Source organism: Nyctibius grandis, chromosome 5 (genome assembly GCF_013368605.1).
Source record: "Nyctibius grandis isolate bNycGra1 chromosome 5, bNycGra1.pri, whole genome shotgun sequence".
NCBI classification, from domain to species: Eukaryota; Metazoa; Chordata; class Aves; order Nyctibiiformes; family Nyctibiidae; genus Nyctibius; species Nyctibius grandis.
In genome coordinates, this window is record NC_090662.1 from 61,356,887 (window position 1) to 61,374,180 (window position 17,294).

General features: G+C 55.3%; 1 protein-coding gene across 1 annotated transcript; it reads left to right on the forward strand.

Annotated features, from left to right (window-relative positions):
• Positions 1 to 79: 79 nt before the first annotated feature.
• On the forward strand, positions 80 to 16,848 carry CARD10 (caspase recruitment domain family member 10). The gene is made up of 22 exons (XM_068401752.1): positions 80 to 89; positions 486 to 596; positions 2,870 to 3,088; positions 3,462 to 3,599; positions 3,926 to 4,251; positions 6,141 to 6,323; positions 6,668 to 6,823; positions 6,961 to 7,086; positions 7,258 to 7,452; positions 7,551 to 7,697; positions 8,447 to 8,562; positions 8,790 to 8,830; positions 9,527 to 9,647; positions 10,138 to 10,318; positions 11,141 to 11,264; positions 11,615 to 11,855; positions 12,159 to 12,228; positions 12,566 to 12,665; positions 13,153 to 13,311; positions 15,514 to 15,635; positions 16,278 to 16,393; positions 16,641 to 16,848. The coding sequence occupies exons 1-22, from the start codon at positions 80 to 82 to the stop codon at positions 16,846 to 16,848; spliced, it is 3,210 nt and encodes a 1,069-aa protein (XP_068257853.1).
• Positions 16,849 to 17,294: the final 446 nt, after the last annotated feature.

A 17,294-nucleotide genomic window follows, 5' to 3' on the forward strand; every position in this document is an offset into this window, starting at 1 on the left:
GGAGGAGGGAAGCTCCCGACATCTGCCCCTGGCCCGGGGGACTCCGTGCTTGGTCAGGCTGGCGGGTGCAAACCCCTCCATGCCCCAGGGTACGGCTCAGTCACACTGCCCCAGGGGTGCCTCCACTCCCAGCTCCACCCATAGACACTACTGAGGACTGGGGGGGGCAAAATGAAGGCTGTGGGGCTTCTTCTCGGCCTGGATCGAGGCTTCTTTCCACCACCCTCATTTTCCCCCTTCGTTCGACCCCTCCGTCCATCCAGAACCAGCTCTACACCTGGGGTGGACAGGCTACCATTTCTGGAGCCCTTGACCCAAAAAGCTTCTCCTTATGCACCTCTTCCCTGCAGGCAGAGCTGGGGAGGCTGCGCCCTGCCAGGAGAGACACCCCCCACCCCTGCCCAGAGGCCAAGCCGGGCACCAAGGGGATGTCCCCCCTTCCCCCGCCGGTCTGTCGGGAGGTGAAGCCGGGTGAGTTTCGGAAGAGAAGTCGCTGGCGAGCCACATCCTTCCGGAGAGCAGCTCCAGCCCGCGGCTCGGAGAGGGGGAGAAAGACGGGACACAGGCAGAGAAAAGCCCTTCCCCGGCTCGCCCAGGTGAGGAGCAGCCGGAGGGTCTCAGAAACCGTGAGAGGTCGGGGTGGGTGACCGCCCCCGCCCCGCTGGTGAGTGCCACCGCGACCCCCGGGGGCGGGCAGGTCTGGGCTGGGCTGGGCTGGGCTCTCCATTGCCCGGGGGGTTGCTGGTTCCCTCCCAGCCGGCTGAAGGAGGGAGGGCAGGAGGGAGGGAAGGTGCAGCGGGGAGGGGAGAGCGCTTCATACACACCTGCCGGGGCGGCGAGGCGGGCGGCGGCGGCGCCGCGGAGCGGGGCGGAGCAGAGCGGAGCGGGGCGCAGCCCGCCCGGCGGCGGGGATGGCGGGTAAGGGGCGAGCCCTGGCCGGGAGCCGGGGACGGGCGCTTCCCCCCGGGCCTTGCGGAGCCCTCGGGGGCGGTGCAGCCCCGCGGTGCCCCCTCTCTCGCGGAGGCTGCTGCATCCCCCCGGGGCGGCCGGGGCCGTGGGTTTCGCACGGGCTCTGGAGGGAGGGGGTGGGGGTGGTGGGGGGGATGTTTGCTCCTCTTCTCCTCCTCCTTCCCAGCCAACTCCTCCGAGCTGGCCTCCGGCTCGCCATTCCTCGAAGAGCACCTTTGGGCTGGCCAAAAGGGCAAGTGCTGCCTCCCTGCTGGCCCCCTGGCCTGGAGGGGTCGCGGCGGGGTGAAGGAGGTGTACCCCCGGGCGGGAGGAAGGGTACCCCCGGGCGGGAGGAGGGGTACCGGCTCCCAGATACCTTCCTTCTCTCCCTCTCTGCCGACCCTGCCTGCGGAGAAGCTGGTGCTGCTTGCACAGCCGGGCTTGGCTTTCTTGGAGAAACACTTGGATTTAAAGGCATAAATCTGCTGCCGAGGAGTGGAGCTCAAAACAGCGCAACTTCTGCTGCCTGCTGTTGCATCCGCTTTCTGCGTACTCATGTCCCTGTGGCAAGTGAGCCTGTCCCAAATGAGAGAGATCAATTTCTGCAAGAAACGCAGTTTATTTTCTTTATTCAGCCTAGGATGATCCAGATCTGTATCGGTGTTTAGGCTCCTAAGCCCTTTGGTGCTGGAAATCAGACACTTGAGTATCTTTTGTGGATTCAACAATTCTCTCTTCCTGTTATCCTTCATCCAGCAGACCCTGAACCTCCTGTATTTCTCCTTGGAGGATTAACTTCTGCATAGCTCTCTCATCCGTCCTCCTTGCTGTGCTAGTTGGCTGTCTGAAAGAGCATGATATCATTCTCACCACAAGAAAGAAAAAAAACGAAAACCCAAAGAAAGAAAAAAAGAGTAGGATATTTCCTTCCCTCTGCCTCCATGCAATGTGAACCTCTGCACTGGCCCTGGGGATGTTTGTGTGGCTGGGGTAGGAAAGCTGGACTTGATGCCAGCAGCAGAGTGGCAGGTAACAGTGCACACCTCAGAGGAGAGGTGGCTTCTAGGTCCCAGAAGATCTTTGCTGTTCTTTGCCTTGCCAGCTGAAATGATTTGTTCGGGCCTGTGAGCCAGGCTTTATTTCTCAAGTGAAAATAGATATGCTGGCTGAGTTGATACCCAGCTGTGAAGAGGGCTCCTTGCACGTACCTGCTCCGTCACAGCCAGTAGGACTTAATGGAGCAGGTTCACCACTGCTCTAAGGGTTTTAGGTCCACTGACTTCAGGGACTCCCTCTTGCTTTATTTGGTTCACAGTGGGATTGCCTCGTTGCTGCATATTTCCAGGGCTCCACACTGATGTGTGGAAGATACATGGAAGATTTGCTTCTGCGATTCCTCTTTGGCTCCAGTACCTGTAGCCAAGCTGCTCCATGGGATGGTGCCCTTGAGAACTTCAGTTTGGTCACGGACGCTTGGGGCATGCACAGGGCAAATGAATCCCCAGGGAAACCCTCCTCTTCAACCCCACTATGAGAGATCATGTCCCAGGCTGTGAAAACTCTTGGTCCTGAGAGTTTCCCATTCTCAGGGATGGGGAAAAAGGGAAGATGTGTGATGGTTGAGGGGAGTTAAGAATGCTTCAGGAATGAAGATGACATCTTCCCTAGACTTCCTACTGTCTATGCTAACTCCCTTATGTACCACTTGCCTTCTGCTTCTTGCATATCTAAGACCCTAGGTGGACACTCAAGATCTTGCTGGACTCATTCATTTGTAAAATGGCTTCTGATGTATCTAAGTCCCATTTGCAAGACTAACTAATCATTTGCAGGATCATACCTTGACTCATGTTCTCCCATGCCTTTTACCCTGTGTTCCTCCATCATTCCTCAGACCTTCTCTTTCCTTTTACCCACCCAGCCCTGGAGAATGCCCCTCTCCAAGCCTGCAGCCTCTCGGAGCAGGAGGAGGAGGAAGACACCATCTGGGAAAAGATTGAGAGCGCACGGCACCAGCTGACCCGCTCCCTGAACCCTGCGAAGCTCACCCCGTACCTGCGCCAGTGCCGCGTGATAGATGAACAGGATGAGGAGGAGGTCCTGAATTCATGCCGATTCCCTTGCAAAAGCAACCAGACAGGTGGGAGAAAGCACAAACTCACACTGAGTGGGGCCTGGTTTGTGGGGGACAATCTGGTTTTGACACGCAGTGGATGCTAACCAGCATGTCGTGTTGTGGCCTTCTGGTCCCTTGTACTGCAGTGCTACCCCAGCTTTGTTGTTCTCTGAGATGCTCTGCAGCCAGACCTCCCTCTCATCCTCTGTGGGCCTCCCCCTGGGTGCACACAGACGAGGGCAGTGCTCCCACCTCCCATTCCTTCTTCCAGCCATTCCCATTCTTGTGGATGGAAGTAGAACTGGTGAAGATGCTATTTCATATCACGAAGCTGGTCTATGCTGTTTTCTCTCTGGTTTCCAAGGAATTCATCTGAGCTCTTTATCCCTTCTTCCAGGTTACCTGATGGACATCCTCCGGCGCCGTGGGAAGCGAGGCTACGAAGCCTTCCTGGAGTCTTTAGAGTTTTACTACCCAGAGCACTACACGCGGCTGACAGGGAGGGAGCCAGCCCAGCGCTGCTCTATGATCCTGGGTAGGGGCAGGTGCTCCATCCCCACTTCTGTTGCTGCTTGCATGTGAAGGGCCAGAAATCTGTGCATGTGCATGCATAAACCCCTGGTTTATGCTACTGGTGTGCAAGGAACCCTGACAGCTCTGTGCTCTGCATCTGTCAGGGAGGGGGCCAAATGTGTGATGGACCATGGTGCTGTAAGCCTGGGACAAGAAGGGCTGAAATCCCACAGGAGATCTTGGCACCCCTTTGTGGAAAAGAGAGCGTTGGGCCAACCTACAGCCTGTTTTTTTGGGGTTACCCCTGTCTCAGCAGCCAGGACCTGATTCTCCTTTGTCTTCTCGCAGATGAGGAAGGCCCTGAGGGACTAACTCAGTTCCTAATGATGGAGGTGAAGAAGGTGAGGGCTCAGAGGAAAGAGCACCTGCTGAAGGAGCACCAGCTCCAGGTGAAAAACCAGGCATTGGAGCAAGAGCAGGCCCGGCTGGAGCAACAGATGCAGGAGCTCCAGAAGGTGCAGGAGCGTTGCCAGCGGCTCAGAGAGGAGTGGGACTCCAACAGCGTGGAGCTGCTGAGGCTGAAGGACGAGAACTACATGATGGCCATGCGCTACGCGCAGCTCTGTGAGGAGAAGAACATGGCTGTGCTGCGGACCCGGGACCTGCAGCTGGTGGTACTGCCCCAGGGAGTGCGGGGGTTGGTGGTGGGAGGCAGTGGGGGTCTGACGGCCGAGAGGGATGCATGTGTATGTCTGTGCATGGTGGCCCATGAGTGTGAAGGAGCTGATGGCAGGTGGGACGTGTGTTGGGGTGCGTGCTGCTGCTCTTGATGGGAAGAGTACCTTGTGCAGGGCAGGGTGGCCAAGTCATGGGTGTGGTGTGGGAGACTCGCCCCTGCCCTGGGGCAGCTGGAGACACCTCACCAGCTCCTGCTGTGGCTGGAGATATGTCACCTAGAGGAGCCAGAACCAACTCCTCAGAGGAGCTGTCACGGCGATGCCTTCCTCGGCATCTCTTGGCTCTCAGCCTGGCCATTGGTACCATGAGATGCTCCTGCATGGACTTGCTGCCCTGCACTGCCTTCTTCACTGATGGGTGCCTGCACTGTGTCCGGGCAGCACAGGCAAGCAGCAGGCAGCTGATTCTGTCCAGCTGACTATTTACTCCTTCCCTGGGAAAGGGCTTGCATTTTCCTCTTTCTAGCGAGGATGGTGGCTGTGCAGCCACCCTCACACGGGGCGCTGGGTGCGTGTGTGCTGCCTGGAGCTGCCCAGCCTGCCTCACTGCTCATAGGAATGTTTTGGCCCAGACTCCGTCCCCCCACCACTGTTCCCCACCGCCTCCTCATGTCTCTCATGACGTTTGGGAGACTCATGCTGCATACCTGAAGGAATTCATGACGCTGCACCTCAGCTGCCAAGCTCTCACCTCCAGCAAACACGCGCCCATTTCCTGCCTGGGCAAGGACAGCCCTACCTTAAACCTATTAATAACCTGATTTCCTCAGTGCTCTGCTGCCTCCTGGCATTTCCCCTACCAGTCTGGGCCTGGACCTTGCACGCAGCCCTGCGGCTACCTTTCATTCCTCATCCTGCTCTGCCAGCCCTGGGATCTTCCCCTACCTTTTATCTGGTATTCCTTCCAATTCCAGCTCCCCTGGGCCTCCTCTGAGCAGGGAGACGAATCGCTTGTGGGTGACTGTGGGGTGGAGAAATCCCCCTGGGAGCAGGGTGGGCCACCAGATCCTAGCCTGCCTTCCCCTCCTGGCTCCAGGGTGCAGAAGTGACCGGTCCCCAAAAGTCATTCTAGGTCTTGTGGGCAGATTTGCAGAAGTAATCCAGTTCCTGACTCCCTCCTTGGCAATTTTGGCAGTGCTGCTTAGTGCTCAGTGGCTTTGACGGGTTTCCCCTGCCGCATTTGCTCTCAAAGCCTACCTGGCTGTGAAGCTCTGGTTCTCTGAAGAACCTTATCAGTCATTACAGGTCTGTGAGTACATCCCTTACTCCTGACCTCCCCTGTCTCCAGTGATGTGTTGGTGGAGGAGTGTGAGAGCAGGCCAGGGTGTGATGATGCATCTGTGGTACCCTGCAGCCTCCAGCAGCTTGAGCCTCAAATGCTCCCCAGGCCAGAGGTGGCTTCCTCACACTGAATAGCCTCCAGTAGATTTTTCTGCTGCAAATTTGTTTCTCAGCTATTCTAGGAGCTGGGAAGCCTTTGAGAGACTCACAGCTGCTGGCTCTGGCAGCGCACCAGAGATCCCTGGTCTGCCTGTGGTCAAGGCCAGCTGCACTGAGGATGCCCCAAGGTAGCAAGAAAGTTATTGCACCAAGAGAGGATCCTGAGACTGAATGCGCTTATGCAAGTGCATCCTCCTCCTTTGCCCTGTGGTGAAAAGCATTTGTGTGCAGCTGTGCTAACCTTGGCCTAACGAGTGGTTGCCCAGCCCTCGCTTTCCTTGCCTCCAGACCTTTTTTCTGCCCAACGTCCTCTCTGTGTCACTCTCCCGCTAAGGCAGAGGTGCAAGGCTGTGTGTGTCAGATTATGTTTCTTCCCCGGTTTGCAGGTGGACCAGCTGAAATGCAAAGTGACCAGCCTAGAGGAGGAGTGCAGCCTGCTGCGGAAACAGGCGTCTGCACCGCCCCAGCGAGAGGTGGAGGAGCGGGGCTACCCCGACGCCGTGTCTGAGCTGTGGGCTGAGAACCAGCGGCTTACGGCATCACTGCAGGAGCTGCAGGGCATGTTGCAGGTACCTGATGGGGCAGGGCAGGCTCCAGGTCACCTCCTGTCCTGGTGCACCCCCAGTGCTGGTGACATGAACACTGGAAAGATGGGGTAAATCACTGTCCCTTCCTCTGAGCATATTGCCTGCGTGTGGTGGCTGCCATTGCTTCTGGGTCTGGGCAGTCATGGGTCCTTGTTTCCAGCTGTGTGACTCTTGGATGTGCTTGCAAGTGTGACTTTGTGCCTTGGAGCACACAGTAGATTAATGCAGGAGTGATGATGGCCATCATGCCAATCTGCCTGTCACTGCCCTGGTCTGGTGCTCCCTCAATGCTTGTGGTGCAGTGATGGTACCCTCTCACCTCCCAGACACCCGGCGGGGGCCCAGTACCAGGCTCGGAGCAGATCCTGCTGGACATCCTGGAGCACGACTGGAAGGAAGCCCAAGACGACCGGCAGGATCTCTGCCAGAAACTCAACTCCCTGCAGAATGAGCTGCAGTGGGCCGAAGAGCTGAGGGATAAGGTAGAGCATCCATCACCGCCCCCGTCCCTGCACACTGAGCAGGGCCTGGAATAGAGGGGAGGGGAGGGAGGGAGGGGGCTGGGAAGCCACAGCAGTCGCTTCCAGGAGGGCTAATGCTTGCTGCTCGCTGTTGCCAGTACCTCCGGGAGGTGGAAGATCTGCAGCTGAAATACCGGACGCTGCAGAAGGACTGTGATCTCTACAAGCATCGTATGAACACAGTGCTGCTGCAGCTGGAGGAGATCGAAAAAGAGCGGGACCAGGTGAATTGCTCCCCCCCCAGTTCTCCACCTCCCAGAAGGACCAGGGCTTTTGTCTTTGCTTTGGATACCTCCTCCTTCCCCAGTGGATCTTCTCCATCCATGCAGGGTGGGAGGTGGGGATTAGTAGTGCAGTTCTCTGCCTTTTCTCACTCTCAGCCTGGCTCCTTGCAGGCAATCCAGAGCCGCGATGGGGTGCAGCTACAATACTCCCAGAGCTTGATCGAGAAGGACCAGTACCGCAAACGCGTGAGGGCCCTGGAGGAGGAGAGGGACGAGCTCCTAAGCAAGCTGAGCCAGGCAGAAGGACTGAACAGCACACTGGAGGCACAGCTGCAGCGGTGCCAAGGCAGCCGCAGCCTGGGCAAGGTAAAGGTGGCTAGAAAGAAGGGAGAACAGTGAAGGCAGAGGGGTCAGGACTGATTTCTGGGGGACACAATGGAATGATGGAGTCCCTTCTTTCCCAGATGTGCAGCTCTTCCTACTCCCTCTGCTCCAACCTCAGCAGCACCTGGAGTCTCGTAGACAACCCTACCAGCGTTATGACTGGAGTTGGGGATGCGCTGGGTGTTTCTGCTATCCTGTTCCCAGGGGATTCGGCCCTTCAGAGCATGGTGAGCGTTTGACCATGAGAGGCTGACCCTCATCTGAGGGCAGTGGGGACCCACGCTGCTCAAGAAGGGCACAGAGGCATTGGAGTGGGCTCATCATGGGGCTGTGACTTGGTGGAAGACTGGGCATGGGGCAGTGTGTAAGGTGGGAACAGATCCCAGGTGCAAAGCTTTCTTCTCTCAGTCTCTGACAAACCAGCCAATGCTGCACCAAAGTGTGTAGCACTCAGCTGGGTGGGAAAGGGGGGGAAGCGAAACTCTCTTCATCCCATATGACACCCTAGAGATCAACAGCCCCATGTAAGATATTATGCTCCTCAAAAAGCTATTTAATCTACACATGCTGGGGGAGAAACCCCAGCTCTTTTGAATCGTGTAGCAGCATCTTATTGTTTTGAATGGAGTCAGGTTCTTACCAATTTCCTTTTGACTCTTCAAGCCCTCATCCTAGAGCACCCTAAAGTGGGTAGTCCTACAGGTTACTCACACCTCTGTGGTGGCTAAAAGCGAGATGCAATGACAAGGTTGGATATTCCCCTCATCTGTTACTACTCCCATACCTTGTTCATTGCATCTCCATCCATGCTCTCTCCTTGGGAAAACAAGGCACCCCTGGATGTTTGGAGGGATGTGGATGATCCCTGAAGAGGCATGTGGCACCCTAGGAGCTGTTTGCAACCTAGCCCAAAGGGAGGGGAGAGGTGGTGATAGGTGTTGGTGTTAGCAGGCATCTCTCTTTCACTCTGCCCAAGGAGGTGACTCCTGACAGTGAGAAGGATATCAACCGCCTTTCCACCTTCCCTTTCCCCCCTTGCATCGGCTCCATCCTCCGTCGGCAGCGGGAGGATAGGTGCATGCCCTACAAAAGGTGATTACTGGGGGCTGCTTGAGGCTGTGGCTCCTCTGTGGGGGTTGTGGGGGCCAGGGAGAGCCGGCTGGCAGGGGAGGGGGGAGCCTGGAGTGGGGACTGAGAGTGGAAAGGCTGGCTGGGAGCTGCATGCTGGCTGGGGAGTGGGGGAAGGCTGCGGGCATGGGATGTAAACAGGCTTTGGAAAAGCTGCTGCCTCACAGCTCACCTTTGTGTCTCCTTTGTAGCTTGTCGTGTGGCTCCTTTAGCAGCATTGAAGATGCAACAGGTACTGGGGTGGGGGCTTTCCCCAAAAGGGCTTAGCTAAAAATAAGCAGTGGCTGCGGGGAGAGGGGTTGGACAGCTGACCCTGCCTCACACCTTTGGTTAGAGTAGCTCACTGCGACGACTCTGCACCCTGCACGGGTAGCAGGGTGATATGGACCCACATGTCCCACCCCCTGCTATGCCAGGCACAGCAGCTGGAAAAACTGGCTTTTCCTCTGCAGAGCAGGTAGCTACTCACATCAGCTCTGTTTAATTCATGGAGAGCTGCGTTGATGGAGAACTTTATGTGGAGCTGGAGGAGTAAGTAGCAAAAGAAAGAAATGCCTTTGACCTGGGGTTTTATTTGTTCTGGGTGATGGGTTGTAAATCTCATGGAGTGGAGCTCCTGGTGCTGGTAGGTCCTGTGGTGGGTGCTGGTGGCTGATCTCTGGACACATCCAGGTGGCCCTGGCTGCTGCTGCCTTCTCACCGAAATGCTGATGAAGGGAGCGAAGATTTGCTTGTTCTCAGGAGACATGGGAAACTCTTTCCAGGAGGGTGACCATTCAAAGCCTCCCTGCAGCCTCAATTTCCCAGTCAGATGTTAGAAAATGCCCAGGAGAGGGGTGACAGACCCTTGCCACCCTGAGAACGTAAGCTCCCTGCAGCACTCGGAGAGGTGATGTGCCCTCTCTCTCCCTCTTACTCTCTTTCCTAGGCAGTGGTTTTGCTAGTGCCTCGCTTGGGGCCTTCTCCTCTTCTTCCAGCAGCACCTACACGAGGGTGAAGTCGGAGATCTGCTTGTCCATGCTTCCCAGCCGCAAGGAGGTCACTAGGAGGTGACTGCTGCTCTCTGAGCTAGGCACTCTGAGCCGGCTGCTTGGGGGGATATTTCATGGTGCTGGGGGACCATGCTTGGGAAACCCTTCCTTTCTGCCTCTCCCCTTGCAGGCTCTTTCTCGCTAGTGGGAGGGGAGAGAAAAGAAGATCCTATAGTCCTTGCTTACTCGCAGGACTCCAATTTTTTGTGCTGTCCCATGTGTTATGGCAGGGGTGGGGATGTTGCCCTGGGCTGGACACACATCTGTCTAGGTAGGGAGAGGACAAGGGAAGCCCAGCTTGGCTTTGATGTTGGGGCTGGTGGGGTGGAATGGGTCATGGGGGTTCATAAACTCTGTGTGTGTGTCCTGGTGATGGCTGTGAACCATGAGCTCTTACCACAGTGCTCAGTACAATGAACACCCTGTAGCTGGACACAAGGCGTGGGTGACCGGTTCTTAGAAAAGACAGCAAACTTCAGTTGCTGGACTTGACGTTTCTCCTTGCCAGGTCACTGGTGGTACAGCTCAGTAGCATGTGTCACCCCAGCAACCCATCACCCCAGGAGAAGAGGCTTGGAGCAGACATCTCCATACTTGGAGGGAACAGGACAGGGATTTATGTCCAGTGGGTCAAGCCAGGCTCACGAGTCGAGGAGGCAGGACTCAGGGAAGGGTGCCGGCTCATTGAGGTGAGTTGGTGAATGGGCTCTCTTTGTGGGTTTGCAAGGCATCTGGGATGATGCAAAGACTGTGCAGTGATCCCCAGTGCAAGCTGACCTCTACCGAGCTTGAAGTCCACCTCCAAGTCCCTTGTTTCCCAGGACTGCTCCCTGCCTAGAGCTTTATGCAGCACGAACGCCCATCGAGGTCTTGTGGCACTCAAGTGTATCTGTGTGTGTAAAAATGCTGAGACCTTCTGAAACACTTCCTTCAGCTGTGGGAGGGGAGAAACAAAACAGAGCCATGCAGATTAAGACGTCAGTCTGGCTATATGTCCCTGGAGTTGTCTGTTACCTTGTAGTATTTCAGAGCAATTTGCATCCTGCACATGCCTGTTGTGAAGCGATCAATTCGGGAGCAAGATTTCTCAGGCCTTTGTGACCCTCCCGTACTATAGAGAGTAATTGCTCTGAAGAAAGCTCCTGGAGGGAGGGAAGGGCATTTGTTTTGGCAAGAATGACACCACTTGAAATACAGCTACGCTACTTGAATTAATATCCCACCTGTAACTGAAAATAAACCAGCTCTCCACCCTGACTCCCACACACGTTTATGCACACACATTTGCTTTCACAGCAGCCCGGCATCCAGACCGGGTGGTGGCTGGCAGCGGGTATTTCAGAGGCAGAGGAGGGAACCAGAGGCAGACTGAGAATGCCTTGTCCTCAGGTAGAGCTTTCCCTGGGCACGCCTCACTCTGTAACATCTCTTGCATAACCCTGATGGGTGAGGGAACTGGGGGGAGCCTGCTCTTCCAGCTCCTAGGTCTAATGGCATCGCGTCCTTGCTAGCTGAGGGTGCCGTCGCTGAAGGAAGAGGTGCTTTCCCTGGAGAACTGCACACGGGAGGTCGCGTACCTGAGCCTGCTGCATTGGGATGAGCCCTCCAGTCTTGTCTTTCAGCTGGACCTGGAAGGTAAGGCCCTGGCAGCTGGGTCTCCTTTGAGCCTGAGCTCCCTGCTTCCCTTTCCAGATGCTCCACCCAGCCCTGGAGGTAAATCTCAGTTCTTCTCTCTCCTCTCCTCTTTGGTCCTAGGCCACCATGTGTGACACAGGGGTTGGCCGTAGCTCCGGTAGCTTTCCCTGTCTGGTGTGACATGTGCAACCTCTGAGTTACAGGATGGAGGTACAGACCTTCTGTCTGTTTGCCTCCTCTGCACCCCCCACCCCCATCTGTAGCATCACGGCTGTGCTGGGGACTTGCCTATCTTGTCAGTGATGGTTGTGTCCTGTGTCCCCACTGGTGACCTATATCTCCTGCTTCAGGATATCAGCCTCTGCAGGAAGCCCTAGAAGAAGGGAAGAAGTTTTCTGGAGACTCGTTCTACGTACGCACCAACCTGTCCCTCATGGAGCCTTCAGATCCTTATGCGCTGTGCGTCAAGTGTCGGGAGATCCTCCATGTCACGGACACCATGCACAAAGGGCGGCTGGAGTGGTACTGTTCCCGCGTCGATCCCTTGACCATGCGGGACCTGGACAAGGGGACAGTGCCCAACTACAGCAGGTAACCAGGGTGAGGAGGAAGGCAGGGGGTACCTGGGGTACCTGCTTCTTTTCTCTGTGTTGAGCATCCCCTAGGAGTCCTGAGGGGTGTGGTCTGGCCTCTTGATAGTGTGGGCTGCCCAAGCCTTGTATGTGGGACCAGTGTGGTAGTGTTTGGGTGCCCTTGAGAGACTGGGAGGTTGCAAGAGCGCTTTGATATGCGTATGCTTGAGCAGGTCTCTGGGGTTTAGCGAAGAGCGTCACAGCAAGCTACGGTCCCTGGGGGCTCTAGAGTTGCTTGAGTGCAACCTCTCTGTCTTTTCAGGGCTCACAAGCTTTTGAAGATCCAGGAGAAGGGCCAGATGCCTGGGCAGCAGAGGGGCCACAGAAATAACGTAAGCCAAAGAAGCCAGTGTGTGTCTGTGCCTATGGCCACCCCACCATCTTGGCACACAATCTGCCCCACTGTGTTGGTAAACCAACTCTTATAGAGGTGGCAGCTGGGTTAGCAAGCAGAGCAGGGGCTTATAGCCCAGGCAGTGTTACTGCTCTGTGGCTGCTTTCCTACCCCCTCCCCACTTCCCAGACTGAACCTGATGGGCGGCAGACCTGATCCCATGCTTTTTGTATGTGTGCTCCAGCCCCTTTGCCAGTGGTGTTCTGCAGCCAGCTCCGTGTGTGTGAGAGAAATGGTCTATGCTCTCAGCCTTATTGCCCTCACTTTCTCCTCAGCTAAAGAAACGGGCCTTGGACCAACTGCGCCTGGTGAAATCCAAACCGCAGAGGAGCCCAGAACAGCCCTCTCAGCAGCTGTGGCTGAACCCCTGCTTAGGTGAGCTGTTACCCCTGCACCTGCCCGATCACCCTTGGAGACCCAGTTGTCCCCTGTGGGCACTGAAGGGACATTGGCATCTGGGATGCCTCAGTCTCTTTGCCCGGGATCCCTCTTATAACCCCGCTAATGGGATTTTGGGAAGCCCGTGCTCCTTTTCCTAGGCTTTATGGGGCTTTCCATTGCTTCTGTGGTTCTTGGGGCTATTTAAATTTTTGTAGAGAATAAACTGGTGTGTAGCTCAAGGGAGTATCAGGAAATGGGCCAGGGAGGCTACAGCCAGGGAGGCTGCAGCCAGGATATCTGCCTCTGCATGAATGTTGTAACCAGGGTAGGATCTCTCCTGGAACATAGGATGGTTGGTAGGTGCCTCCATGAGTCAGGATGAGGGGATGGTACAGGAAGAAAAAGATGATCTGTAGGCTAGTGACAGCCTCGTCTCCCATTTCTCACATTTGGCTTTCTCTTCTTCATTCCTGCCTTCCAGACCCAGACATGAGCCTGAAGCCTTATAGCCTGGTGCACCCTGTGGTGGTCAAGACACCCCGTCCTGTGGTGCTGTCACCTAACTGCATTGCACTGCGGCTCATCAGGAACCTGCTGGACTTGCCCACCTCTCGCTTGGACTTCCACGTGTGCCCAGCAGGTAGGCAGCAATAAGTGGCAGATATGTCCAAGGCTGTTTTAGGAGCCTGTGGCTGAGTGAGGTAAAGTACACAAGTCTCCAACTTCCCGACGCTGCTTTCCCCTTTTACCCCCTGCCACTTCTTAGCCGTGTGGTTGGAAGCTAAGATGCTGCTCAAGGAGGTCACTTCTGTGGAGGCCTTGATCAGTCCAATTCAGAGAAGAGGTGCTCTTAGTCCTAGAAATATGAGATGTGGTCTCATGGGACTCTTGGAGAGGACATCAGGTGTCTCTTCAAAGGCTAAGTGTGGGGGTCTCTCAGTCTTCCCAAACAATACCCATTGTCAGGTCACGTTTTTGGGCTGAGTGGCTGCAAGACATTCCCTCCTATTTTTAACTGTGTCCTATCCCTTTGGCCCACAGGGAAACCAGCCCTGCCTTCTGGTCCCCTGGGGCATGGGGATCCACTCTCTTCCCTTGAGTGGGTGGCGGTGGCATTGCCTTGCTGCTGTGGGTGGCTCTTCCCAGAGGTAAAGCCCCTGGCTGAGGTGGGATCTGCAGGTTGACTTCATACCAGCCCTTCCTCCCTGGGGACAAGAGCATACAGCCTTAGTGCTGTCATCTTCTCCCTTCTGCCAGCAGCATGAGGCTGACACACCACTGCAGAGGCTACTGGAGAAAGGGCTTTTCTCTCATAGGGAATTTTTATGGAGGACAACTCCTTTCCTCCTTCCTCCTCCCTTCTCCATTTCTCTCCTTTTCCCATTTTTAGAGTTCTCCCTTTGCCAACTGCAGGACTGAAGAATGAGTCTGTATATTTTTTTGGGGGGGTGGTGATCAAAGTAGTGAAAAATCTCTGGTTTGCTAAAGAAGGATGGCTCTGCAAATTTTGGCTACTGGGCTCTTTATCTGAGTAACTTGGCCATATATCCTGCCCTACTGAGCCCTCTGCAGCGTCCTCCTCACATTGCATGGGGACGTGCTTCGAAGCCGTTACTGTGGTTGGGGACTTTACACCGAGGGCAAAAACTCTGTTCTACCCTGTCAGTTTTGCTTGTTGTGAGGGAGGGACGGTGATCCGGGAGCCCCGAGCCATTTCTCTTTCCTTCGCTGCCTATATTTTCCCTTGGAGAACTCCCCAGACAGTGCAGAGTTAATATAAGCCAGCCCAGCTTCCAGAGGAACCTGCTGCCCCTGAAGGCTTTGCAGGATGCAGCTCTACCTGGGAAGTACCTGTGCCACCAGGCAGAGGTAGCAGAGGATGCCCAGCCAGCCTGAGGCTTGGGAGAGCTGGAACGTGCTCTGGACCCGATTCCAAACATGCCTTCTCCTAAATACATTACTTTATTTCTATCTTAGGAGTAAGCAGCTCCTAAATGCCTCATTAGGTTCCCTGCTCGTGTTTCAGTGGCAGTGTGGGCAGCTGCCTAAGGCAGCAGGATGAGCAGGTAAAGCCCCATGCCTGCTTCATATCGGGCTGTGGAGCCTGTGACTCCCAAGTGAGGTCTGTGTGTGTGTGCGTTGTTGTATCGTCTTCTGTTGTGGGTTACCAGGGGCACCTGACAGTCATTGCTTCAACCACGCCAGACCTCGGTGTCCTGACAGCTCTGCCCCCAGTTCTCTGTCTCAGCCTCACCTCTCTGCTGCTCTCCTGCCTGGTGTTGGCTTAGCTGCTGGGTGCTGTCCTTTTACTTCTGAGCAGGGGGAAGTGGCTCAGGCTGCCACCAACAAAAGGAGGTTATCCTTGCCCCCATCTTCCTCACACTCTCCCATGCCAAGATGCACACCCCTCTTGCTTCCCCAGCCCTGCCATTCACTGGAGCCATCTATGAGCCCACACAGCTCACAACCCTGCAGAAAACCTACTTGGAAAAATAATTATTTTTCTGCCATACTCTAAGGGGTGGGACAGTGTGGCAATGAGGAAGCGGGGATAATGGCTGTGAGCTGGCTTAGGTTGCTGCGGTACTGCAACACAAGTGCTGCTCTTGCCCTGAAAGGTGTCTTCATCTGTGATATCTTGCTTGTTCTGTATGCAGAAAGCTGCAGGAGAGCCATGCCAATGTGTAATGTTGTATAATTAGACTCGCTCTCCAGAATCCATAAACACCAAACTCGATAAGCATTGGTGCGGCAGCAGACGTGGGGGATCTGAGGTAGAAAGTACGTGCAAGAGAGAGAAGGGGCTGACGTCTCTTTTTTCATATTTCCTCTTGGCTCACAGAGAAGCTGGCAGAAGGGGATCCCAGCTCAACCCACGCTCAAGAGCATCCTGTGTCTAAAACTGCCCCCCAGGACCAGAGGGAGAGTGGGAGAATCCGCATGATCCGAGAGGCAATGGAGAAGGTGCTGAGCTGTTTGGTGTGGGGAGGAAGGGCCAGGATGGGGTACCCCGTTCAGATTGGAGGAGACGAGGGGACAGCTGAGAGGGGGAAGGGGGAGGGTGGTGTGGTGATAGAGAAGGACCTGCTTGCTTGGGGGCTTTGTAATTTGGAGGGTATTTTAGGTCCAGGTGCAGTGGGGTTGTGGAGCAGCAGATAGAGACTTTTCCCTGAGACTCTGTTGAGCTCAGGTGAACGAAACGGCAACTGGGGATTCATGGGGGAGGCGGTGGGAAATGCCATATGCAGAAGTGACCTCCCTGTTCTTACATTTCTCTTCTTTGCCAAAGTGGCAACAACTCTGCTCAGGGCAGACGGAGAAATGTGGGGCTGTAGGTGACAAAGACGACAAAGGGGATGTGAAGATGGGCTGTGGCTGAGCAAGGGGTCCAATGGGCTCTTGGGTTGGAGGTGATGGAGTGGGTGAACCTTCTCTTTTATTCTCCCCTTCCCTCTTGGCACTGTCTGTAAATCCCACATTTAATGGAATTACTATTGGAAAAACAATGATATTTCACAGTATGGGGTTTGATTTAATGTAACTGTCAGGGGCTGGGGTTATTTTTCCTCCATTTAAATCAGTAAATCTATTCAATTTCCCTTCCAGAATAAACACTGCCTGCTAGAGCTGGGAGTTCAGAGTGTGAGGGATCTAATTAAAAGTGAAATATACCCCATTGTTATCCATGTTGAGGTCACTGAGAAGAACGTTAGAGGACTCAGGTAAGAAAAGATGGAGTGGCATGGATGAAGGGTGTCGCAGGAGGAGAGAGAAGCCATTGTCTCTCTTCAGAGGGAGAGAAAAGGATCAGACTGAGAGCACTTGCTCTGTGTGTGTTGGGGTTGGCTGCTGTGAGGGAGAAAAAGGGCAGGAAAATCGGCTTTGTGTATGTGTGAGGGAGTTCCTGGGTGTTTTTGCCACCCCATCTCTCTATGCCAAGAGTAACACTCATCCCTGTGTTTTCCCCAGGAGCTTGCTGGGGAAGGCAGGCCAGCGGGACTCAGAGGTGCTGAAGGTGTGCCGCAGTGCGGAGCAGGCTCTCCACACTCTGCCGTGCTCCTGGGCCCGTGTGGAGCCCCATGCCTGGAGCCACGCCGAGGAGCTGCCCAAGGTGGTTCGGGGATGCATCTTCCAGGAGCAAACCCGCCCACTGTGGATCGAGGAGAATGACAATTGAGCTGGGGGTAGCAGAGCGGGCACTGCCAGCTACCATCCCCAAGAGATGTTCTCGGAGGTCCCTGCCTCCTCAAGCTCCTCTAGGTAGCATGTCCCCTTCCTTCCCGAAGAGATGCCAGCAGCACAGGCCTCCAGGAGTAGCCTTTCTGGTCCCCTTGAGGCCACCAAGAGCCGGGGAGTAACACATGCTGCCTCCTCCATCTGAGTTTTCTGTATTTTATTGGAGAGATGTCTTCCACTGTCATGGTGAAAACCACCCTCGTGGGCTGTTCCCCATCACCTTGGGCTGCCCTTGTCTCTGATACGTGGTCAGATTGCCAGATGGGGACGTAAGGGAACTGTGTGGGATCAGGCTGTGTAGGAGGATATATCTCACACACATTTGAAGCCCTTCTTCCATCACCTCTGTCTCCCCTGCCCTGCGGCACTCTGTGCTCTGAGTCCTCT

What these genes read in the sequence shown, in the direction of transcription:
- CARD10 (XM_068401752.1), top strand. An exon ending in AGCTGCAGGGCATGTTGCAG is followed by an intron (nt 6,324 to 6,667) that starts GTACCTGATGGG and finishes CTCACCTCCCAG; the next exon opens with ACACCCGGCGGGGGCCCAGT. An exon ending in AAGGGTGCCGGCTCATTGAG is followed by an intron (nt 10,319 to 11,140) that starts GTGAGTTGGTGA and finishes CGTCCTTGCTAG; the next exon opens with CTGAGGGTGCCGTCGCTGAA.